General features: G+C 46.5%; 1 protein-coding gene and 1 non-coding gene across 6 annotated transcripts; both read right to left on the reverse strand.

The window, feature by feature from the left end:
• On the reverse strand, nucleotides 1,399-21,333 carry COPZ1 (coatomer protein complex subunit zeta 1). Of its 5 annotated transcripts, none has more exon segments than NM_001285734.1 (10): nucleotides 1,404-1,843; nucleotides 2,328-2,795; nucleotides 3,626-3,664; nucleotides 4,905-4,956; nucleotides 5,115-5,192; nucleotides 6,498-6,553; nucleotides 7,664-7,755; nucleotides 8,394-8,475; nucleotides 9,742-9,810; nucleotides 21,246-21,288. In NM_001285734.1, coding segments are annotated over 9 exon segments (534 nt in total). In that variant the 5' UTR covers nucleotides 21,264-21,288; the 3' UTR covers nucleotides 1,404-1,843; nucleotides 2,328-2,747.
• MIR148B (microRNA 148b) lies at nucleotides 12,559-12,667 on the reverse strand. Its single transcript, NR_129598.1, has one exon. It is a non-coding gene; the product is annotated as a microRNA 148b (primary transcript).

Genomic DNA, 24,728 nt, shown 5'->3' on the forward strand with positions numbered 1-24,728 from the left:
TACTCTCCACACCATTGCTGATCTCGTGCGTATTCAGTTGTGTCTGGCAGCCCCCAACTCCAGCAGGGTCCATGTTGGGTGATGAGTATGAGGATTAGGGTGAAAGTCGCTCAGTCGTGTCCAACTCTTTGGGACCCCACGGACAATTCTCCAGGCCAGAATACTAGAGTGGGTAGCCTTTCCCTTCTCCAGGGGACCTTACCAACCCAGGGATCAAACCCAGGTCTCCCACATTGCAGGAGGACTCTTTACCAGCTGAGCCAAAAGGGAAGCCCGGAGGATTAGGGTGGTGACGTTAATGCCTGAACACAGCTTTTTCCCCAGCTTAGACGGGCAAGACAAAGATCCCTAGCCCTTATCCAGCCCCCTGTACCCCAACTCTCAATGCAGGATTGCAGAGTGCTATACCCAAGCATTTTTTTCCCCTCTTTGCTGAAGGGGACCCGGGGCCCAGGGGTCCCACGGGTCCCACAGTGGCTGAGCTGAATTGCTAGGTTCTCAAAGAGCAGGCAAGATGGCACCTCTATGTTTTAGGCATCATTGATGCTGGAGAGGCTTCTCCCTCTGGTTACCTTCCTTCCCTCAACCTTTCCTGTCTCTGTTGCCTAATCCTGAAGTTACAGGCCCATCTCATGAGCAGAAGAGGTGACTGCAGAGACCCTTAAACTTGCAGCGCAGAGAAGGGCTCCCCACACTCCACCCCCGCCCCCCTTCAAATCCTGCAGAGAAAAGGGGAAAGAAAACCAAAGCATTCTCCTGTCGCCGAGGCAACCATAAAACCCCCAGCTAAATCCATCTTGTGAGCTCACCGCCCCATTAAGATGCAGGGCCAGGCTCTGCGCCAGCCCAGCCACATTCATTTGTGCGAATAAAGGTGGAGGAGGGGGTGGGGAGCAGGCTCTGGAGGGATGGGGAAATGGCGAGGAGAGGTTATTTACACCACCGTCCTGACCTTCTGGAGCAGTGCTGGCTCCGATAAATAACCCGCTCAGCGCCATTTCGGAGCGGGAAAGGGAGGTGCAGGAAGGGAGCCGGGGCTGCAGGCAAGCCCCCACGCAGGTGCGCGTCTCTGGGTTACTAATGGCTGAGGCGGGAGCAGGCAGCTGGCTTTGGGGGTGGTGGGGGCAGCACTCCATTCCCTGGGACTCCCACTGAGAAAATACCATCCCCACCCCACCCCTGGCGCCAATTTCCAGGAGAGTGGACGGAGAGATGCCAAGGAGGCAAACAGCCCTGTAAATTAGGGATGGGGGTTGGGGGGGGCAGAATGCTGGGGAGTCTCTGAGGTAGGAAGGAAGAAATATTATAAGATGGGGAGCAAGGGGGGGTGGTGTTTAGAGGAACAGGAGCAGCTGCCAAAAAGAGAGGAAGAGGAACACAAACATCACACAAAGGCAGTTTGGAAAAAGAAATGTTTTATTCCTCTTTGCACAGAGCAGAATATGAAGGTGGCTACCATCCTGACTCCACATATCTCTTACACAGAAATGCCCCCTCACGGATGGATGCCCAGTTATCCGCCCACACTCTTGGAGAATTGGCAGTTAGTCGGTGGGGCAGAACTCAAAGTCTCAGGAAGATTTCTTGAGATGTTTTTTGTGGGAAGTTTTGGATCGGGGAGAGATGAGACGAAACAGTGGCTGTTCCTTCCTCTGTCTTCCTGGGGGAATCCAAATCCCCAAGGTTTTCTGAAGAAAGGTGCCTCTCAGTGACCAAGGGAGGGGAGGCGCCCCAGACCTACTGCCTGGATGTAAGGCTGAGGCAGAGAGAGGACAGGGTTAAGCAGCAGACACAGACTGCAGACCCAAGGCAGAGTAGTGAAATGCATGTGGGGGAGAGAAGGGGCTGAGAGAGCCCAGAGGCCCAAGTCATAAATTCCACCCTGTCCCTGTTCTGAGCAGAAACTCTCCTTCCCAAGACTAGAATGGAGTTTTAGTTCAGGGACTGGCTTTGCTCCAAGGCACAGAGAGGACAAGCCAGGCGGAGATCCCACGGGGAGTGAAGGTGGAGAGTTAAGGTACTGGCCCAAGAGACAGACCCTCCCACAACGGACACTCACAGACCACAGCAGTCTTGAAGTTACAAGCCAGGATCGGGGTTAAAAAAAAAACTCAGCTGTGTTTAAAATAAAGAATTTTATAGGCCCTCTCCAATAAAATTTAAATCACTGCTTCTTCCACACTGTCCCTATGAGTTGTTCCCAGTCTTTTCTCCCAAGGCTGAAGACCTGGGCAGTGAGAAGAAATGGGAGAAAATACCAAGCCCAGCCAGGCTGTGGCAGAGACGTGATATGCCTCTCCCCACCCTCACTCATTCTATAGAAAAGGATTCCCTTTCCTTCCCCTTGCCGGACATATGGGCTGTTGGGATAAAGGCAAAGGGAGGAAAACACTCAGCACATTCTTTCTCCTGCTTTGAAGCGTAGCTGCAGCAAAGGGCACAGAAATGGAGGAGAAAATACAGGGGGGCCTAATCCAGGGGAGAAAGGAAGACGGTGCTGCCCCTGCCCATGTCCAAATCCACTGAGAGCCCGACTGACCCCCAGAACTGCCAAAAGGAGGGAGAAGGAACGGGAAGTGTACATGGGTTTGGGGTGGGAATGAGGAGGCAACAACAGACAGGATGGAGATTTAAGGATCCCTGTGATCCCCAAGATGACCCTGACAGCATCATTTGGGGGACTGCATGACAAGTCACAGCCGACGTGGATTTTTTGAGGGGGTGAGGAGCCAGGAACAGTGGGGTCTTCACCGAAGGAGGGACCACTTGATCTGTTCTTTGGCTGACTGTAGCACCTGCAGGGACAAGGGCGGCATTGAGGGGCTTGCTGAGGGGCAGGGTCGGGGTGGGGATGGGGCTCTCCTTCCCCTCACTTGCCTTCCCTGTCCTTAGAAGACTGGCAAATAGAAAATCCCCAAGGGTAGAGGGATGGGAAGAAGTTCTCTAAGGCCCTAGAGGACTGTCAGTTTGGGAAATTCCAAAAAAACTCAAGTCCACTGGGGGGATGAAGAGAGAAGAGGTATACCTGGGAGGAAAAAAAAAACTGGGGGTTACTGGACACATGTTAAAAGGAGGGGGGTCACCACATCCAGATGGACTTCTTGGTGAGAATTCCAAGTGGGTAGAAAACAGAATCCCTCCCTGCACCTCCCCCCCCCCCCCCCCCCCGCCGCCCCCATCAGGTAGACAATCTATCTGCAAAGTAGCAAGATGGATCTGCAAAACCTGCATGCATATTCTAGAGTATGCATTGCCAGCTTAGCCCTCATTTGAATAATAAGAGAAAGAGAGAGTGTGTGTGTGCATGCACACAGACCATCTGCTTAAGGCAAGCCTCTGCTGGGGAATAAATCACTGAATGAGGCATCAGGCAGGGAGGGTTTGAAGGGTGTAGAGCAAGGCTGACAGCCACTGCTCATAGGAAAGTGGGATAGGAGTTGGGATGGGTAGGGAGCACTGGACCGTATGAGCCATGAGCCCCAGTTCTCGGGATTAAGTGGGAGCCAAAGAAGACATGTCTTCAGTCTCTAGTCTGCTGAGTTCAGGCCTGGTGGGCTGGGGTGGAATGCTATGCTAGCCTCTTTAGTGACCCGGTCCCTCTGGAGAGGAGTAAAGAAAGTCATACCTGAGACACGGTCTGCTCCGTAAGGGGTACATCTTCTCCCTGTGGCACAGAGAGACAAGTGTTCAGTGTGGAAAAAAGCTGGAGTAAGACCTGACTGAGGTTGGGCAGTGAGGAAGGAAGAGGTAGTCCTTTAAACTGAAGTGAAGGGCACATGCCCTAACCTTCTCAGTCCCTCCTAGGGACTAGTTAGTGCAGCAACAATTTTACTTGGCTAGCCACAGTTTTACTTGGCCAGAGGGACTGTGAGCAAAAAAAAAAAAAAAAAAAAAAAAGGGTCATTTCATCCATTTTCTCTTTTAAGGCAGGAGGACTTCTTAAGATTTATTCCATTCCAGGTAATCAGCAGGTTATCTGATTCTCAACTTGGGGGTGGGAGACCTGATTCCCTAGTCAGAGAAGACCTTCCCTGAATATCAATATCGCTAGGGAGAGGATGAGGGGGAGCCAGGGGTAGTTTAATGGATCCCGCAAGGCCTGATGGGTAACGACAGCATGTTAATTTGAGAAATAAACTGCTGCAACAGCAGCCTGAGAAGGGAAAGGAGGGAGTCGGTTGAGGGGGTGGGGGGACCATCTCTCTTGCCACACAGAGACATATGTTAAAGGAGAAGATTAAACTATGCAAATGGAGCCCACGGCAGTTAAGGGAGAAGATTTCCCATTACCCGGCACTGTCAGCCTTCACTCTGGAGGTCAGAGCTGGGACATTCTGTGAGTGGGAAGACTGGCTTTGCTCAGGCCTCTCTGTAGCCCTACAATTTGCTGGTGGGCTCTCTCTGTACCTCGATGACTTGAGGCTTTCTATGGTTAACTCAGAAGCCTCTTTCTGGTACCACTGGCATCAAAGAGGACAGAGGTTCTGACAAATAAGTACTTCCTGATGGAGAGGTGCTGTCCTCAGTTTCCTGAGACTTTAAAAGACAAGGAAGACACACCTCTGCCTCAGATGATTGGATTCATTCCCCCAGGAAGAAGCAGCCAACCTCAAAGTCCTTTATCATTTTAGAACCATCAACATTCAAGTTCCCTTTAGTTCATCTTTGATTTTAAAAGTGTGTGTTAAATGTCCACTCTGTGCAGACTGTATGAGATGCTAGGTACCAGGTTAGGGGCAGAAATACCTTCCTTCTGCTTCCCGTCCTTGAGATAAGGACAATTTGAAAGGGAAGGAGACAGTTATATGTATTCTACCAGCCCCAACCCTTTAGATCATTGAGGAGGTTTGGTCCTGGAGGATGAGTGGATGGGGACTGTGGGGGACGGGCACAGTCCTACTTACCCTTAATGCTACCCGGTGTACCACTTGCTGGGGATCGCTTTCTAGGATCACCCTGAAGAGACACAGAAGAGACCACTGTTCACTCTGTCCTGAAGGACCAACTTACTGTGGGGGAACTCTGGTCACTCAGACCCCTTGCCTCAGGACAGGGGCAATGGCCCCACCCCTTACCCCAGATCCAGGGAGGTGCAGGGAGGGCAGAGAACTCACCCTCCATCTACGATTTCGTCCACAGCCAAGAAGAGCCCCTCCATGTTCTCCAGCAGAGCTCGCTTTTCTACATTTTTCCTGAGTCCCCAAGAGAAGAGAAAACCCAGCCTGGGTGTGAAAGGGATCCTAGGACATGGTCTGAGTTGGGGGAGCCTCAGCTAGACCAATGTATGTCTCCACTAAACACACAAAGAAGTGAGTAAGAACTTTCTGCCTAACCCATCCTAACACCCTTCCTACACTTCTTTGCCGAGTAAGGATCAGGAATACCAGGAAAGAGATTCAAAATATACATACAGTCAATTTCTGCCTACTCGAGGGCTCATTTCCAGAGCTATGCTTTCTTTCCTATCTGCTATGATGCTGCTTACAACATTGCTCACCAACACTGATATCAGTGTGTGGAAAAAGGAAATCCACAGAGCTAACACTCAATCTGGAGGTGGCGGGAGGTGAGGAGGGGCTGAGTGCAAACTCTATTTGCACTCAAGCTCTGACAAGCCTTCTAAGACTCTCCTTGCTCCCTCCCCTCCCCCAGCCTCCTTCCCCAGCTCTGCTCAGGCCTTGAAAAGAAGCCCAACTAGGGGGCTGGGAACCGCCAGGGCCCAGCACCCACCAGCCTCAGATCCGGTGGTTGGTGCACATGGCCAGTCACATCCGTCAGTTTGACTCTTTCACTAGATCACTGAAATGAACCCTATTCATTCACCTGGCTGAGAAATAAATCATCCCCTTCCTGAGGAAATCTGAGCCATTCACCCTGCTGATTTTGTGGGGCTGAGAGCGCCTGCTGTTCTGCTCCGTCTGGATGGATGTCTGTACTGGGCTCACTGGGGAGCCCTGGATGTTTTCAGGAAAAGTATCTTATATCTCTTCTACGGCCCATCTACGTGGGGAGTAGAGGATGGCGGGGAGGTAGATGGGGAGGAGAGGGTAAAAGGCACATTCTTCCTGTTCTATAGAAGGAACAACTAAGGGCCGCACATGAAAAATTAGGAGTGGTGTCTCCATTCCCGAGGTGCTAATGTCGTATCCGGGACACCTCCCTATGCTTGCCCTTTCTCTATCTTGACTGTAAAGAATGAAGCCCAGGAGAACACTGTGAGGTGCTTGGAGCTCTGACAGAGCCATGGCAGGATGTGACAGCAGACAGAGGCAAAGATTCTGCTCCCTCCCAATCCTTTTTCTCGGGAGAATTATTCCACAGGAGTAACACACTCCCCCATCCAGTCCTCCCCATCCGTGTAAATTACTCTGAAATAATAAGCCCAATTTCTCAAGGTAAATCAACTCCTTGCAGGCTCTGTTGAGCCCCCACAAATCCCTGGGCCCCAAGAATAGTGACTTTCTCTCCCAAACAGATGTCAAGAATGGCCTGCTCACCTCAGCATCTGGCTCAATGAGTCGAAGAGGCAGTTCAGAACAGTCATGAGCATCAGCTATTTGGAGACAGAAGAAGCAGAAGGATAAAGTTCAAGGCCCCAAAAGCTGCTACCTGAAAACAAAACCCTCTAACTCATTAAGGATCAAAAGACACAGGCTTTCACAAAAGACCAACAGCATATGGTGGAAGTGAGAGTAAAACAGGAAGAAGACAAAAATAAATTCTGCTTCATGATCTCGTAATTTGAGGTCTCTCTTTGACCAGACTGTTCAAACAGAACTTTCCTGTCAGTCTTTTGCGTGTATTTCCCAACTGTATATGTGTTACCCTGTCTTAGAAAAATCATTAACCAAGCAATAGGTGAAGGTGGTTGTGCAGACAGCACGGACTTTGGAGTCAGACAGATCTGGACTTAAATCCTCGCTGAACCATTTCTAGATGTGTGACCCTGGGAAAGTTATCAGGTTGAACCACATGAAACAGATGTCATACAGTTCCTCAAGGTTTAGTTTAATCATCTATCAAACGAGGGCACTAGTGCCCAAAACTCACAGAAGTGCTACAAAGTTTAAATAATAATGCATTCTACAAAGCACTTACAGCAATAAAAATTCAGTAAGAACTGGTTTTCTCAAACTGTGACTTTTGCCTCAAATTATGTGGAGGCTTATTTTTACTTATCTACTCTCCTTAAAGTTGTGACCTGAGGTAAATAGTTTTTCCTACATACGGCAAGCAGGTTAGGGCTATACCCAGTCTTCAAAGAGCCACTCAGACTATATGGCTTCAATATGACCCGGAGTATTGCCTAACTGGCCCAAACTCAGTCAGGTGTGCCTCACTCACAGGTAAACCCTGATCACAACTCAGAAATCCATCTTAAAAACACTATGCAGGGAAGGCCATTGATACTGTATGTTAGTGTGTTATCAAAACACAGACAGTGTGTCCTACACAGACACAGAGAGAAAGCTGGGAAAGCTTCCATTCCAGGTTGATTTAGTTGCTCGGCCATGTCTGTGAGGCTGACATGGATCTCGGACAACTTCATCAGCCAGTCAGAAGCCAAAGGCACACAGCAGTCCTTGGGCCCAGAACCAGTCACAAGGGCCTGCCAGTGGTTCAGGAGGTGAGAGCAGAGATGGCAGAGTGTGGGGATTCTCACCTCATTTTCATAGGAGCTGCCGATCACATAGAAATAGAGATCAATACTGCTTTTGTATACCACTGTCAGGCCTTCCAAGAGGGCAATTTCACCTGTGGGGATGGGTGGGGGAAACAAAGGTGGAAACAGTGGGTGGTCTGAGACTTAAAGAGTCAGGGTAGAGGGACTTACCATGAATTAGTATTCAGCTACGTGGGGCTGACAGAAGGTGGGTCTTAATGGCCCCCCTAAAGACCGAAGTTGACCTGCTTTTTCTTTTCAGGTGATAACAGAAGGCAAGTATAAATGGGGGAGTCTAAGCATCTTCTTCTTTAACTGCTCCCCGCCCCTACTACCCTTATTTCCCTCCTTGCATATGAGACAGGATACTAGTCGATCCTTCGGAGGTGAAAATGCAGAGCGGTCACCTTTACAGACTTCCATTTACCTGCCCTAATGGATGCGGTACAATAAGCAGAGCTGCAGTTAAATTTGTCAAGTGAGGCTCATAAATCCAGGGACTAGACAGGTAGCTAACAGCCAACCTTCTAGCACGGTATTCCCGCGTGAGGTACACTCACCTCCCCATTACATTTCTGAAGAGTTTATTATATGAGGGGAGGAGGGAAAAAAGAGAAAAAGGAGGCAGAGTCATTTTATCCTTTCTCCATAGTCCCACTGCTGCCCCCTTCCCGCTGTGGCTTCCCCCTGGCCACCCACCACGGGGAGTAGTGAAAGGAAAACGACCTACTGTCAGTCCGATGGGTCTTGTTGAAAATGTTCTTCTCAAAGGCCTTTTGCTCCTTGACACTGGGGTAGGTGTCGTCATAGTACTGGTCAGAGGGAAGGAGACGGGTTGGGCTGTTAGAGCTGGAAGCGCAGGATGATTAGTGACTGTTTTGCCCTGGGTCTTGGATTTCTCCCCTTCAAGGGATGGGGTGAAGAGAAATACTGACAGGAAGAAGGGAGAACCATAGAGGTAGGGAATGAGCAGTGAGTAATCGGATAAAAAACAAACTTTTTAAGGACCCTGCTCTAAGCCACCCTACCTCATGGTTCCCAGGTTGGAAGGGCAAAAGGCCTAGAAGCCCTGTGAGGAGGCTCTGCCCCATCTGTACGCCAGGGCAGCAGCCCTGAGGCCATCCCCAGGCACCAGGTCAGGGAGCACTGCTAGAGAACACAGAAGGCACCAGCCCTCACTCACTGAGCAAAGCTGAGGAATTGGGAAGGGCTGCAAAACCCTCCTCCGTAGGACAAGCTCTGCCTGGGCTCTCAGCTCTCTGGTATTTTAGCTTCCTTTCCAGCACACTCAAACAAGCGGGAGGCAAGCTAGCACACCATGGAGCCCACTCCCAAGCTCTCCCTGGCACGGGGGCGGAGATGCAGGCTGCTAAATCGCTCTGCTCTTTAGGGGCTAATCCGTCGCAGTCAGCTGAAGACCTATGACAGGTCTGGCATTTAGTAACTGGATAACTGTTTCAAAAGGTGTCCTGCATAGTTACATCCAATTACAGGGAGGAACAGCTGGTGAATTCTAAACTAATCTCTACCTGCTGATTGATTTATGTGATGCTTGCCCGGAGTTAATACACCAGGGACAGAAAAAATTTCTCTAGGAGGGGGAGAATATGGAGAGAGAGGAGAGGGGTGTCCTTCCTTTTCTCTTTCAATGGATCCAAAGTTAGAAACATCGGACCGGGAAAGTCAGGAAGTAGCAAGCTTGGTGGTGACTGCGGATGTAGGGCTGGAACTGTGGAACTGCACGAGAATTCCCTGGAAAAACTCAGGCAGGATGATGGGGTAGAAGGGAAAGGGACAGGGGTGATGGGCCTAGGCAGGCTGCTTCTTACATCCATACACTTCTTTGTTCAGAAACCAAGCTCCAAAGCTTTTCTCTCTTCTGATGTTGATGACAAAGTCTAAGGATGGGTGGATAGGGAAGCAGGGCAACTAACAGATAGGAGCAGTTTAGGTTTTATCTGGAGTGGTCAGATAGAAGATTTCTCAAAATTATTTGTGGATGAATAGGAGTGAATGGGGCCAGTCCCAAGATCCAAAACTCTGTCTTGCTTCTCAACTAATCTGAAAGGGACTCTCACCTTGGCAAAAAGTCGATCTCCATCATTGTCCAGAATCAGGATGGCTTTGACAGTATACAGGGAGGGTTCCTGAAGAGATATGAACACATCTTCAGTCCTGAAGGCTCTTGCCACCACTCACAAACCAGATACCTTCTCCTAATCCTACTGGGGCTGCAATGGGTTAGAGATGTCTCTGTATGTCCCCTATTCCAGCCTGGTTAGATTTTGACATTTGCCACTGAGAACGACTGAGCGACAAATGAACTGAATTGAGGGAGGGGACTTTTCAACAAAGGACCCAGAGCAGTGCCAGGAAACAATTCTATGAGCCAGACTCACAGAGGGCTTAGTCAAAGTAGGTCATGCTGTTATTTCCAAATATTATGCTATAGTTATTTTCCAAATTACTCTCCCTCCTCCCTGGTCTCCCATGCACAGGTGGGTATGGAATGTGACCAGATTAATTAATAAGCACTGCACGGGGCTACAGGAAAACAGGGTTGAATGCCCTAGTATACTTGGAAGTTGCTGCAGTGGCAATGCAGAGGCATAAAGCAAGCCTTCCCTAAACACCCACTCACTGAGCAGAGGGGAAGGAGCAGGCACGCGCACATGTACACACTCACACAGACACACCAGTTCTGAATGCAGCCCAGGGAGACATCCATCTTCTAAGACTTCTCCTAGGATCCCAACTCCTCTACTCTACCCTGACCGCCACCACTTAACTTGCCAAGACAAAAAACAATCTGAATTTGGGGTCGTTAAGAAGCAGTAAGAAGAGGCTCCATCTAAGAAACACTGTGAAACCTGCATATAAGGAGCAGGAGAGGAGTGGTCCTTCACCACCAAGAATCAACCTTTGAGGAAACTGGCTCTCATAAAGAAATCAGGGACGTCTCTGGTGACCCAGTGGTTAAGACTCCATGCTTCCACTGTGGAGGGCATGGGTTTGTCTCGGGTTGGGAAACTAAGATTCTGCATGCCACACGGCACGGCCACAAAAAAAAAAGAAAGAAAGAAAGAAAGAAATCAAGAATCTCAGCCTTAATGGTTACACTCAAACGCAAAGCATATCACTTTGTAAAAGCTCCTCCACTTCTGCAACTTCCAGGGAACCAACTAACACGAAAGGAAGAAGGGAAGGGAGGCAGCAGTACATGTATGAAAGTGTTTGCAGGCACAAGTCCTGACTATCAACATTACTTACCATGCATATCCTTCTCCTGTGCTATGAGACAAGGCTGATGCTTTGCTACCTCCATTTCCTGATCCTACTTAGGAAACCCACAGCTCTCACAGGGCCAAACACATTCTCTATTCTCCAAGCATACATTTAACAAAGACCCAAAGGTGAGGAGGAAAGAATCGCTGCCAAGGATCTGTAGCTTCTACCAAGGTAAACTATCCTATGAGGCTCCAGGAGGTTTATGGTTCCAAGCAAAGAACCAACCTGAGCTCAAGGAGTTCAGAAGGAGAGGAAAGGGAACCCAGTATTTTGAGAACAGAATGATGAAGAATGTAAGCTTTCCCCACTTGGATTCTTGAGGACAGAAAATTTTATTTCATTCATTGATTTATTACAAGTGTCCAGAATAATACACATACTAAATTCTCGCTATTTATTGAATGATTCTGAGAATAAATGAACTTTGAGAGTAAGGTAAAAATTTATTGATGCAATAAGCATCTAGGGGATTTCTCTTATAATTAGGCTTCCGCATACAGGTAGATTTTCTGGTGTGGCCCTTTTGGATGACATTACTACCAACTCATCCTCCTCTGATGAACACATCAGGGGAATGAGTTTCCTTAACGAAGGAAAAGAAGTCCATCAGGAAGGGAATTCAGAAGAAATTTTTCCCACAGCCTCTTCCCTGGAAATCTTTGGCTCTGTTCAGGCTATCTGCAACCTTAGAGAGCTTCCCAATGGCTTAAACGGGCATTGATCTGGCACAGGTAACTTGTGCTTGCAGCCGCAGAGTCTGGCATCTCTAGAAAGAACTGGATCCCAAAGCAGAGGAAGACGGTTACGGCCATCAGCCAAATCGGAGAGCCAGACAATCCTCTGTGGCCAACAGGGAAAGAGAGTGCCTAAAACAACTGGCAAAGAGGGGACAGACGCCTGGGTCCTGCTCCCGGCTCTTTTCACTGGCTTCCTAGAAGGCGCCATCAAGGAAACCCCCAAAATAGAAACATGGATCTTCCTGGGAAGGATAAAAGACAGGGCAAAGGCGGGGGAAGGAGAAGACCAGATGTGACTGTAAATCTGAAAGGGGTAAGAAGGCACTAGAGAAAAGGCTGGTCATTTCAAACTTCCAAAGGAATGACCACTCTAAATAAAGCCGAGAACTTGGCCAGAGCTTCCAAGCTGCTTCAGTTCTCCACTCGGCTAGAGCCAGACTGGCAGCTTCTCCATTACTTTCCTGCCGCCTCCTGACTACAGCTGGTTCCACTTCAGCCTGGGGCCTTTACCTCTCAGGAGTGTGTGTGGGGGTGGGGAAGGGGTGGGCCAGGGGAGGGCCTGAAGTTCCTCTCATATCATAAAACCAGCCTGTTTCTAGGGCCCAGAAGCCCCTCAGTTCAGTTCAGTCGCTCAGTCGTGTCCGACTCTTTGAGATTACTGATAATGTAATTTCATTTTAAGTTTTTCGCAAAGGGCAAGTTTATAAACAACTCCCAGCTACTGAGAAGCAGCATTCCTGGACAATGGACTAGGCCTGACCTTGTTAACACATTAAATGCTGATTATTGAGAAAGACCCTACACGCTTAGGGACACGTTCAAAGGATTTTTAAAGGCCTGTTCTTCCCTCCCACTCCCAAATGGGCAGCTGCTAGAAAGCTTTCGAGACAAAGTTCTGTGATGCACTGACTTTCAGAGAGCCACAGCCTGAGTGTATAACAGAACTTCACCTCAAATGCTAACGGTGACTGGAAATGATATACAGGCAGATTGGTCTGTGGGAGGTTGGGTGGCTCAGATTTTCATGTCCCTTTTTATTATCAAGAAAACTAGACTGTACTCCTCAGGAGAGCTGAAACAACACCGACAAGCAAAGAGACTGCTACAAACAAGTCTTTGATCTCAATCAGAGGCTTCTGAAGCTTGGTGAAAAACATCAACATCTCCTGGTACCCCTACCCCAGCACACAGAGGACTAGAAGGGAGGAGTCATTCCTAGTGCTGCCCCCTGTGGGTCTTCAGATGACCTGCAGCTTCCTCAGGACTATAATTATTAGCAAAAATATTCAAAAGGCAGCGCTGGAGAAAAGCTCTTATCTGTGTGTCTTTTAAGTCAAACTAGAAGAAATGGGGGCCCTGAAAAAGCATGGAGTTAAGTCTGTTCACAATGTACAGTAAAAGGATACTCTGGGATAAGACCATGATTATGCCACCAGAAGAGGACCAGGGTAGTGCTTAGAGCAGGCAGACAGGATATTTGGGGGTTATGACTATTTTATTTGATCTTTGGTGGGGGCAGGGGGAGAAGGCAGAAGGGAGGGAGCCAAGAAGCCTTTGTGGAGTTAGAGGATGAGATCCACAAAGCTGAAAGGACACAAGTAAAAAATCTGGTTGAGATTTCTAGAAAGTTCTTCATTCTCTACTTATAAAGAAATCTTTATGGCCATGCCAGAAAGTAGTGCCCTGGCTTAACAATAGGTCTCAATCAACTAGAAACAAGATGCTCTTTCCTTAAATCTATTTTATAAAGTAAAACCAAGACTATAAAAAATCTAGGAGAAATTTCTAGATACCACTCCAGCTCCACATGGCTGAGCAGGTATTTTGCTCCCTGATTCTGTGCCAATTTCTAAAATGAAACGCTCCTCTAGGTTTGAAGGCTCCAGTTTTCCAGCCACAAGCCTAGGGACTTCAGATGAGAACTAGCTAAAGGTTTAGCCAGAGAAAAACCGTTTTCATATCCTACCCAAGGGTTTACTTAGATTCAGACAACACAGCTCAGGAAAAAAGAGGAGCCACAGGTACCACAGAACATTCCCCAGCCGACATGAGACCAAATGTTGGTTATTAAGAGGAAAGTGAACCCAAGTGTCAGGACAGAAGAACTGATGGCAGGAAGAGCCACCCGGAAAGACTCCTCCGATCTGACACAGAAACAAAACATGAAAGCACGGTCACCGGAAGTCTGCCACTGCAACAAAAAATGTCCTAACTCCTAAAATCTTTTATTACAGTCTGCATCAGCCATTAACTCAAGTCCTACCTTTCTCTGGGAGTCAGCTTTCTCACAGGAGAAATGAGAGGCCTGAGCTAGATCAGTTAAGGTTGGTAACTTTTTTGAGTTACGTTAGACCTCCTTCGATAAGCTGATGAAATCCATGGACGTTGTTACCAGGAAAACACACATTCACAAATTTTGATGATTTCAAGGAGTTCATAAACCTAGATTTAGAATTACATGAGATTCTCTCTGAAGACAAAAAGATGGTGTGGAGAGGGGAGAAAAAGAGGAGAAATGAGTGATACTTTTGTCAACCACCCCCTCGCCTCTGCCAGGCACCGAATAATCACTTCAATAAACGTGTGTGGCCTTCATAAATAAATGATTGAGAAAACTAACACAGCCAGCAGGGGGAGCTAAGGTCAGCACCACACCCCTCCAGCTTTCAGTGAGTAAATCCAGCAGCTCTGAGACAGGCAGGACAAAGATAATCAGGTCCTGAAACTCTTCAGGAATGCAGTTTCAGGTCCTTTCTTAAAAGTCTGAAAGCCCACCTGCCAGAGAATTTTTTGCACAGAGGTTACACAGTCCCTAATTCTTTAGCTATTCTGGAAATGAAAGGATTACAAAAATGAGAGTCAAAAGTGAGGAGTACTGCTATGAAGAGATGAACTGAACAAGCAGAAATCAGAATACTCCTCAGATGTGAAATATCTGAACCCTGAGAGCAACATTAGAACTTCCTGCTTGCCCCGTTGGATAATCCAAGAGCCCTCATTTAACTATCACACAGCAAAGGGAAAACTCAAATGGGGCTAGATCTATTTCTGATGAGTCCTTAGTCATGGTTTGTATCGGGATTTATTCCCCCCACCCGTGTGCTCCTGAAAACAAACAGCTAGTCTCTGAAAGACTGAACTGACAGCCTCCGTGTTCATCTTTCAAGCTACTTGCTCCCCCAAATCAATCCTGAGACAGAATTGCTATCTTCTCCCCTAGTTTCAGCCTCCCTCTAAAAACTACACAAATAATAGAAAAGAAGCTAGAGAAAACTGGTAGACAGAGCTATCCGGGCCAAATGGCTGTGGATGGGGATGCCTACCTTAATAGTGGGAAAATTTAAAAGCCAAATAAGGAGACCAAGGTTTCATCTGCAGCATGTAAGACTTAGATTACACAACAGGAAAGACTTCCTGAAGAGATGGGGGTGGTCAAACATCAGAAGAGGTGACAGGCTTGGGAGTCTAAGAACAGAACTCCTCTAATAATCTGATCTGAGAGAAAGCATAAACTGTGTAGAATCAGCAGAGGGAGATGAAAGAGGCTCTGGCCAGGACGGGGATCTCATCATGCGCATGGACTCAACCTCCCAATCCATCTTCATCAAAGCTGTCCATGGGCACGCTGCCTTCCATCTTCCTAATTACTCTAGCATAAGTGGGTAGGTAGGCACTGATTCTTTATCCCTGTTCCATCCTTTATTTGCCTCTCAGTTTTCTTGTCAGTATCCTGACTCTAACCAAGTCACGTTGACAGAGTAAAGCAAAAAAACAGTAGCAAGTATCTAGCTGAAAAAGAGACCCTAAATCTGCCACTAGGCTCCCTCAAATATCTGGATAATTGCATTCATCCTCCCAAGGAAGACCTGGCTTCTCAGGGGTCTGGCTTTCTTCACATGGAGGCCCCCTCCTCCTCCTTTGACCATGTGACAGCTCCCCTAGACCTCTGATATAATTTATACCTTGCCAGGGACCAACTCTTTCCCACCACTGTGAAGGAGAGGGAAAAAATATATATAAATACGTCGGAAATCTATAACGAGGTCTTCTTGGAGGGCAAGACATGGGGAGAGTTAGAAGCAGCGTCAATTGCTCTTTGGGGGTTTTAGTTCAAGCCGAGGTCTGCTTCCAGCAATCAACCATTAAAACAAGCCGGCCAGAGTAACAGCACAGTTTATTCTGATCATTTAATTTGAAGTGTCAATAAATTAAACTTCAATCAATTAAACTAGGTGTGCAATAACCCAGATGGACACCCCGACACCAACATAATCACAATAAAAATTTTTATGGCTGCCAGGGACCTCACCGGGGGCAGTGCTGGCACTGCTCACGCCCTAGCTGAGAAATATATCTCCACAGTGCAGGAATGAGGAGATTGCTTCTCCTAACGAAATGGACCAGCCAGGCACCGGCAAGGACGCAGCTGGGAGAGGGGCACAGGGGACTGCCAGGAATGAGATGGGAGTGCTTTGGGGGCTTAATGTAATTGATACCTTTGCCCAGAGCAGGGGAAGGGGGCATTTAGGCCAAGTACCTCTACTGTTAGTGCCAAAAGAATTTAACAAAAGCCCCATTAAGATGATTCAGGAAGCTAAGGCCACAGAGCAATATGAGCCTTTAAAAGTCATTGATGTATTCTGCATAGTTTCTTCCTCCAATAATATGCATACTCCTGTGTGCACTCTGGATTCCCTGATTACTGAATGAGGCTTAGAATTCAGGATCTGGTCATTGTTTTAGGATAGAAATTTACAAAGGGGAGAGAAAGAATAGAATTAAGACGTCTAGTCCATAAAGCCCTGGAAAAGCTCTCAGAAAGTGAATCCAGAGAGGATTAAGAAAAATGAAACCTATGAGGAAGATTTAAAGATCTGGACTGCTAGAGTAATTCAGTTTTGATGAAAAAAGGGTAAAAGAGGGAAGGTGGAAGGGGATATGTCATTATCTTTTAAGATTCCAGAGGTTATTAATGGAGAATGGTGACCTGCAGAGATCCCTCTCCATTCACAACTAACAGAGAACCAGCAGAAAACAGCAGGAAAGAGAAAGCTGTGTCCAGGCCAGGAGCATTAATATCAAGCACCAAGAATGGAAGGAGATGAAAGGGTCTCTTTCCTTAGAAAAGAACCTGAGAAAGATTAGACAAATCTGCTTGACAGGTAGGAATGGACCACTTAATTCAAGAAAGAAGCGTGGCCAATTGTCAAGTACATAAACGAAGGGAACCTATTAGCATCCCCGACTCAATGCACCTGCTGTTGTTGCTGCTGTTCAGCCCCTCAGTCGTCTCCAGCCCTTTGCAGTCCCACGGACTGCCGCATGCCAGGCTTGTGTGTCCTTCACTATCTTGCAGAGTTTGCTCAAGCTCTTGTCTATTGAGTCGGTAATGCCATCCAACCATCTCATCTACTGTCATCCCCTTCTCCTCCTGCCTTCAATCTTTCCCAGCATCAGGGTCTTTCCAATGAGTTGGCTCTTCATATCAGGTGGCCAAAGTACTGGAGCTTCAGCATCAGCATCAGTCCTTTCAGTGAATATTCAGGGTTGACTTCTTTTAGGATTGTCTGGTTTAATTTCCTTGCTCTCCAAGGGACTCTCAAGAGTCTTCTCCAGCACTACAGTTCGAAGGCATCAATTCTTTGATACTCAGCCTTTTTCACTGTCCAGCTCTCACATCTGTATGTGACTACTGGAGAAACCATAGCTTTGACTATATAGACCTTGGTCGGCAAAGTAATGTCTCTGCTTTTTAATACACTGTCTAGAGTTTTCATAGCTTTTCTTCCAAGGGGTAAGCTTCTTTTAATTTCATGGCTGCGGTCACCATCTGCAGTGATTTTGGAGCCCAAGAAAATAAAGTCTGTCACTGTTTCCATTGTTTCCCCACCTAATTGCCATGAAATGATGGAACTAGATGCCACAACCTTTGTGTTTTGAATGTTGAGTTTTAAGCCAATGGACCTGAGTTTGAGCAAACTCCAGGGGATAGTGAAGGACAGTGAAGCCTGGTGTGCTGCAGTCCAAGGGGTCACAAAGAGTTGGACACAACTTAGCAACTGAACAACAACTGGTATTTAGAAAGTGCCAAAATCAGATCAAATTTCAAATGATGGTCCTTTTTGACACCTCCCCCCACTCTACTTTCCCTTCTCCTCAGTATCCGATGGCTATGTGTCTTGTAAAGGTGAAGACTGAATATACTTTGATCAGATTTTCCCAGAGGGCCAGTCAAACCAGGAAACAGACATGTGAGAGGGAGAAGCCTAAAAGAACTTTAGAAGAGGTCTGCCTTCTCTAAGAAGTGGTTTGTTAAATACTGGTAGCTCAAACAGTAAAGAATATGCCTGCAATGCAAGAGACTTAGGTTTAATCCTTGGGTCAGGAAGATCCCCTGGAGATGGGCGTGGCAACCCACTCCAGTATTCTTGCCTGGAGAATTCCATGGACAGAGGAGCTTGGCAGGATACAGTCCAGAGGGTCACAAAGAGTCAGACACAACTGAGTGACTAATACTTTCACTTTCATCCAGATACAATCAACATTTTAGCTCAACAGGAAGCTCAGGTAAAAGTCCAGGGAACTCCTTATACTTTTCACAATGAAGATGGTGACCCAAGAATTAGAAGATGCCACTGAGCAGAGAAGGGGATGAGATAAAAAGAACAGTGAGAAAGGGTGATTCTGAATCAGATGGAGCTCTATTTTGTGGGTCAGAATGTGAGGGTAGTGAGAAGAGAAAAATTTAGGGAATACCACCTGATTCTCAACCAGGGTTCCACAACTGAAACACTGAATACTGAAAATTATTTAATACTATTTTTTTCACTCCTCCCAAAGATAGTATAAAACTAGTGACACTGCGTATACAGAGAAATTGATTCATTACATACAATGATGTCTTACGGCATTAGGGCTTAATTCTCCCCTGGAACTCCAGTTGAGAAGGGCTGGAATGGAGAGAAAGATACGTAAGTTCTTAAGTGGGGCCCAAAATATATTGAAGGTAGTAAAGAGCACACACATACAAAAATGTTGGGAAGCACAGACAAAGAGGAAGGAAATTACTAATATGATATTCTAAGAACTCCGGTGACAAGAACTTGTATTGGTACTTTGTTGGTACTTTGAAAGTTGGTACTTTGTACCTAACTAACGTTTTATATAACTGATAGTTGAATGTGCAATTTGGCATACTGAAGAGGTGGAAAGCACACGATAATATGAGAGAAATACTAGGTCTGGGAGGATTAGGAGTCAAAAACTAATCCTGGTTTTGACTGTACTTACTCGAGGAAGCCCTTTTCCCTTAATCTTCATTTCCCCTTACACATCACATAGGTTCCTCAGGACAAAGAATCAGTTAGGTTTCTAAAGCAAACTTCAGGGATACCTGATCAGGTCAGCATCTTAGGTAAAGATTAAAATGGATATAAGGAAGAAGCAGGTCAAAACAAACTTCATTATGGAAGCAAAGATAAGAACTGAAGTAAGAGAAAATGTGAGAGGGAGAGAGACTTTCACATATAACTCAGGTCACTCTACACACAGATCCCTTGTTAAAAGGGCTCCTGGAGTATCATCTTCCTCACTCCTTTACCTATAAGCAGGCTCCCTTCTAAACAGAACTAAGGGGCAGTCTAAAATTTTCTTAAAACTTCCAAAGAAACCAATTCCCTAGAATTCATCTCAGTCTGTTAACTGGTTAAGAACACCGGTTAACTGGTTGGTACAGAAAATATCTTTAGTAAGATTTCAAAGCTTTCTACCTAGACTTAAGCAAACCATATTTTTGGAAGAAACTAGCAGAAAGTGAAGAGGAACTAAAAAGCCTCTTGATGAAGGTGAAACAGGAGAGTGAAAAAGTTGGCTTAAAGCTCAACATTCAGAAAACGAAGATCATGGCATCTGGTCCTATCACTTCATGGCAAATAGATGGGGAAACAGTGGAAACAGTGTCAGACTTTATTTTTTTGGAGTCCAAAATCACCGCAGATGGTGACTGCAGCCATGAAATTAAAAGACGCTTACTCCTTGGAAGAAAAGTTATGACCAACCTAGATAGCATATTCAAAAGCACAGACATTACTTTGCCATCAAAGGTCCGTCTAGTTAAGACTATGGTTTTTCCAGTGGTCATGTATGGATGTGAGAATTGGACTATGAAGAAGCTGAGCACTGAAGAATTGATATTTTTGAACTGTGGTGTTGGAGAAGACTCTTGAGAGTCCCTTGGACTGCAAGGAGATCCAACCAGTCCATCCTAAAGGAGATCAGTCCTGGGTGTTGATTGGAAAGACTGATGCTGAAGCTGAAACTCCAATCCTTTGGCCACCTCATGCAAAGAATTCACTCATTGGAAAAGATCCTGATGCTGGGAGGGATTGAGGGCAGGAGGTGAAGGGGACGACAGAGGATGAGATGGCTGGATGGCATCACTGACTCGATGGACATGAGTTTGGGTAAACTCCGGCAGTTGGTGATGGACAGGGAGGCCTGGCATGCTGCGATTCATGGGGTTGCAAAGAGTCAGACACGATTGAGCGACTGAACTGAACTGAATCCCTGTATTTGCCATTTTGAAAGAGGGATATTGAAACCTGTTATTCTCTTTAACCTGATGAGGATTTGGAGGTGTACATATGAAGAGCTGAAGGGGGGTAAAAAAGGAACCTAGAGTTCTATTCAATTAAGAAGCTGGGAGTTAAATTCCTACACATTACACATACATATATATGTTAACAACCCCACGTTTGAAAGGGGTGGGGCACTTTTGAGAGAAATGCTCAGTTCTAAAGAAGAGATAATAGTATTTTATTTTTTTGAACAAGCAGAAAGGATTATATGGACAGGGGAGGTAACACACCTCTTTAGTCACCAAAATTCTTACATAACCAGAGAAAAGTTGGCATCCCAGATCCTACAGTAGTAAGAATTCCCAAAATTTAAAGGAACCGGAAAAAGGAGAACAGAAAAAGAAGTCTGAAAAAACATTCCACAATCCAACACTAACTCTTATCAGGTATTCCAGAACTCTAATGGAATACTGATTCTTTATGATGACAAAATCTACATAGTAGGAAATTGAAGAAGAAAAGTTTTTTTTTTTTTTAAGGTCTACGACAGGGAATTATCAACGGAGAGTTGCACTGTGACAAGTTTTCTGTGATGACAAACACCTGCACTCTATTCTTACAATTTGAGGCGAGTTTGGAGATTTGGGGGAACTCAAATCACAGTATCATCCACAATGCACATAATCAGAGAGAATCTGAAGGACCCCAATCCAGTACGCTTATAATCCTATGTGTCCTAAGGACTCCATGTGCTCCCTTCAACTTTCCACGAACTCTGCCCTAACCCCGGCACAGCTTCCTACTCTAAACCGAGGCTTTAGCTCCGGCACTAGGCCACAGGCTTATTCCAGGGACCTGCAAAACGTTCGGACCCCGAGGATTACCAGGAACTCCCCTTTCTACCCCCTCCCACTCAGACTGAACCCCGACTCCCGGCCCCCCTGGACAGTGCAGCATCTCGGGTGCCCCTCCAGCTCCTACCAAAATCAGCGCCTCCATCTTGCCCCGCAGCTGGTGCCGACGTGGACCCACAGAGGCAACGCCGCCTCTGATTGGCCCTACGTCCTCATTAGATCCCGCCTGGGATGAAGGTTATTGGACGCCCAAATGTCATCTATTATTTTATTGGCCAATCAGTGTACGAGTTTGCTTAGCGGAAGCAAGGTGTCCAGCCAGAAGGCGCAGGTATTTGATTGTCAGTTTAAACATTCAATAAAACGACAAAACCTCAAGGCTGAATGGAGAGGGAAGGTCAGAGGGGCGGGGTTGTTTCCATGGGGAACAGAGGAAGCGATTGTTAATTTTCAATTGGCCTGGCGGAGGGCACGTGATATCATCGGTAGGATTTAGTAACTTTAATTCGCACTCCCTTTAGGGGGCGCTGTGTCTCTTTGGCCCTTCACACTGGCAGGTCTTGATGTAATCCCACCGGAATCTTCATTCCGGAGCCTCCATTGGGTCCCCGATGTTCACGGTAGCTTTGGCAAACACTACTAGCTCTTCCTTCAGATTCGCTCAGATCACTTCAGCATACTCAAAGTCTGCACAGTCATAAAGTAAAGCCACAAGATGACCAGCGTGTTACTTTGATAAAAAGAAGGCCGCTAGAGGTTGATTGCTAACAATAACAATCTACCCTAGGTGGAGTCCCAGACTTTGCTTGATCCAGGGAAGGACAAGAAGCTAGTGAGTTTTCTAAAAGCAGATTTTCTTTGGCCCGCCGTGAAACGGGATTTGAGAGCTTTGGATACTGAGGGACACAGGAATAAAGGGTCCAGGATAAGGAACGATGTAGGGAACAGGGTATGCCGTTTTCCAGTAGGGACAAGCCGTTGCACAATGAGAAAAGAGAAGTTTACTGAATGCAGAGATTTCACAATAGGGAGGGATTTTGATGAAGTTTAGCTTTCCTCACCCTTCAGTTTCTTCGTCCCTGACGTTTCGTGGGTCAGGGACACCTTTATTTGCCTTATATGTGTGTTAGTCGCTGGTTGAGTCCAACTCTTTGCAACCCCATGGTCTGTAGCCCACCAGGCTCCTTTGTCCATGGAATTCTCCAGGCAACAATACTGGAGTGAGTAGCCATTCCCTTCTCTGAGGAATCTTCCTGGCCCAGGGATGGATCCTGGGTTTCCTGCATCACACTTGAATTTTTTACCATCTGAGCCATCAGGGAAGCCCTTATTGCCTTATATTGTCCCTCAGAGGTTTTTGTGGGTTTAGTTTTTTTTTAATTCCATCTCTAACAGTTATGTCTTTAGTAGCTCTCCAAAAAGAGTATCTAAACCCGGGAGTTCTTCTAAAAATTTCAGAGCAGAATCAGACTGCCTAAGAGAAAAGTATGCTGTTGCTGCTAAGTCGCTTCAGTCATGTCCGACTCTAGGCGATCCCATAGACGGCAGCCCACCAGGCTCCCCTGTTCCTGGGATTCTCCAGGCAAGAACACTGGAGTGGGTTGCCATTTCCTTCTCCAAGAGAAAAGTATAGAGCAATACAAAACAAACTACAGAGCTAACATATGCTATGAAGGAAGGTGTATGATTTTCTGGTAATGTCCCAGGTGACAAGCCCCAAATCTGGGAGAAGCAAAGGTTTAGCCTTTGTCTATTCCCACGTGGAGTCATTCCACGAGCATTGTTCCTGGAATCACAAGATAGTCTTTGGCTTGGCAGTTTAATGATATTACTAACATTTACTCACCAGGTACTATTATGTGCCAGGCACATCTACATCTTTAACTACGTTATTTAATATATTTTTAAAAAACTTATAAAGTAGATGGTTACTACTCCCATTTTACAGATGAGAAAAGTGGAGCTCGGAGCAGTTAAGTAATTTGCTTAAGGCCATACAACTATTAATTGGTAGCCATACATTTGATCAGGGGCTTCCCTGATGGCTCAGTGGTACAGAATCTGCCTGCAAAGCAAGAGTAATGGGTTCAATCCCTAGGTCAGGAAGATCCCCTGGAGAAGGAAATGGCAACCTACTCCAGAATCCTTGCCTGGGACATCCCATGGACAGAGGAGCCTGGTGGGCTACAGCCCATGGGGTCACAAAGAGATGGACACAAATGAGTGACCAAACAACAGTGCATTCAACCACAGGGGCTCTGGTTCTAAAACCGTGTTCTTACCCGCGATCCACTCCTCTGACCTGTAATACAGCCTTTCTTGTAGCCTAGTCCTACCTAAAGTAGCCTACACCAGTGCCGGATGTGCTCCAGGGACCGAGAGAAAACTATGTGATGTGGTTGGCTTGTGGGAGGTGGCTGACTCCTCTTTCTTTGTGGAGTAACTGACAAATTTTAACAGTTAGACATTGTTGCAGAAAATGGCTGATTCTTAGCTCTCTAGCCTCTTGATTAACTGTGCTGTGGAGGGAAGACACCTGGCTGGATGCGAGTCATTAGTACTTGTCAGTGACTTTGTCTTAATAAAGTCCTTGTATCATCTCTGGACTATAGCTGCCACTTTGGAAAATGAGGAAGCTCAGACCAGAGCTTTTTAGGGTCCAACATAGCGTTAAAGTTCTATGGTCATAGAACTTTGTGGTCATTGCTGTTCCTGCTTCCTCTCCTCTTCTTCACCTGGAAAACCTTTAAGAACGAATCAAATGGAAAATGCATGTTGCCTGCCCCCACACTCTCTATTTATACGCATATAAAATCATGTATATGTGGTTACAAACAGTTTATTTAAAATATGTGGAGGAAAGGACTGGAAGTAAATACACCAAAATGTAACCAGTGGCTGTTTTGAAGTGCTAGGACTTTTTTCAATGTTTCCATGTTTTCCAGAGACATCAATGGCATTCTAGTGGTTAAGACTCTGGGCTCCCAATGCAGGAGACCCAAATTCTATCCCTGGTCAGGGAACTAAATTCCACATGCAGCAACTAAGAGTTTACATGCCAAAGCTAAAACCCGTCATAGCCAAATTAATTAATTAGTTAATTAAAATATTGGGGAGTGGGGAAAAGACTCCACTGAAAGGAGCCAGGGTGCCATCCCTGGTCAGAGAACTACGATCCCCTAGGTCGAGTGGTGTGGTCAAAAAAAGAAGTTTCCATGTTTTCTGCTAAGTCGCTTCAGTCATGTCCAACTCTGTGTGACCCCATAGACGGCAGCCCATGAGATTCCCTGGGAATTCTCCAGGCAAGAACACTGGAGTGGGTTGCCATTTCCTTCTCCAATGCATGAAAGTGAAAAGTGAAAGTGAAGTCGCTCAGTCGCATCCAACTCTTAGCGACCCCATGGATTGCAGCCCACCAGGCTCCTCCGTCCACGGGACTTCCCAGGCAAGAGTATTGGAGTGGGTTCCCATTGCCTTCTCCAAGTTTTCTAGGTGTCCTAAAATGTGTGGGTGCTATTTTAAAAGGAGAAAAGTGAGCTATTTTATGTTTTTAAAGGGCAAAATCAACATCCTTTCCCCACATAGCCTTGCATGATATCCCTAGAAGAAG

The sequence above is a fragment of the Capra hircus genome, chromosome 5, assembly GCF_001704415.2.
Source record: "Capra hircus breed San Clemente chromosome 5, ASM170441v1, whole genome shotgun sequence".
Taxonomy (NCBI): Eukaryota; Metazoa; Chordata; class Mammalia; order Artiodactyla; family Bovidae; genus Capra; species Capra hircus.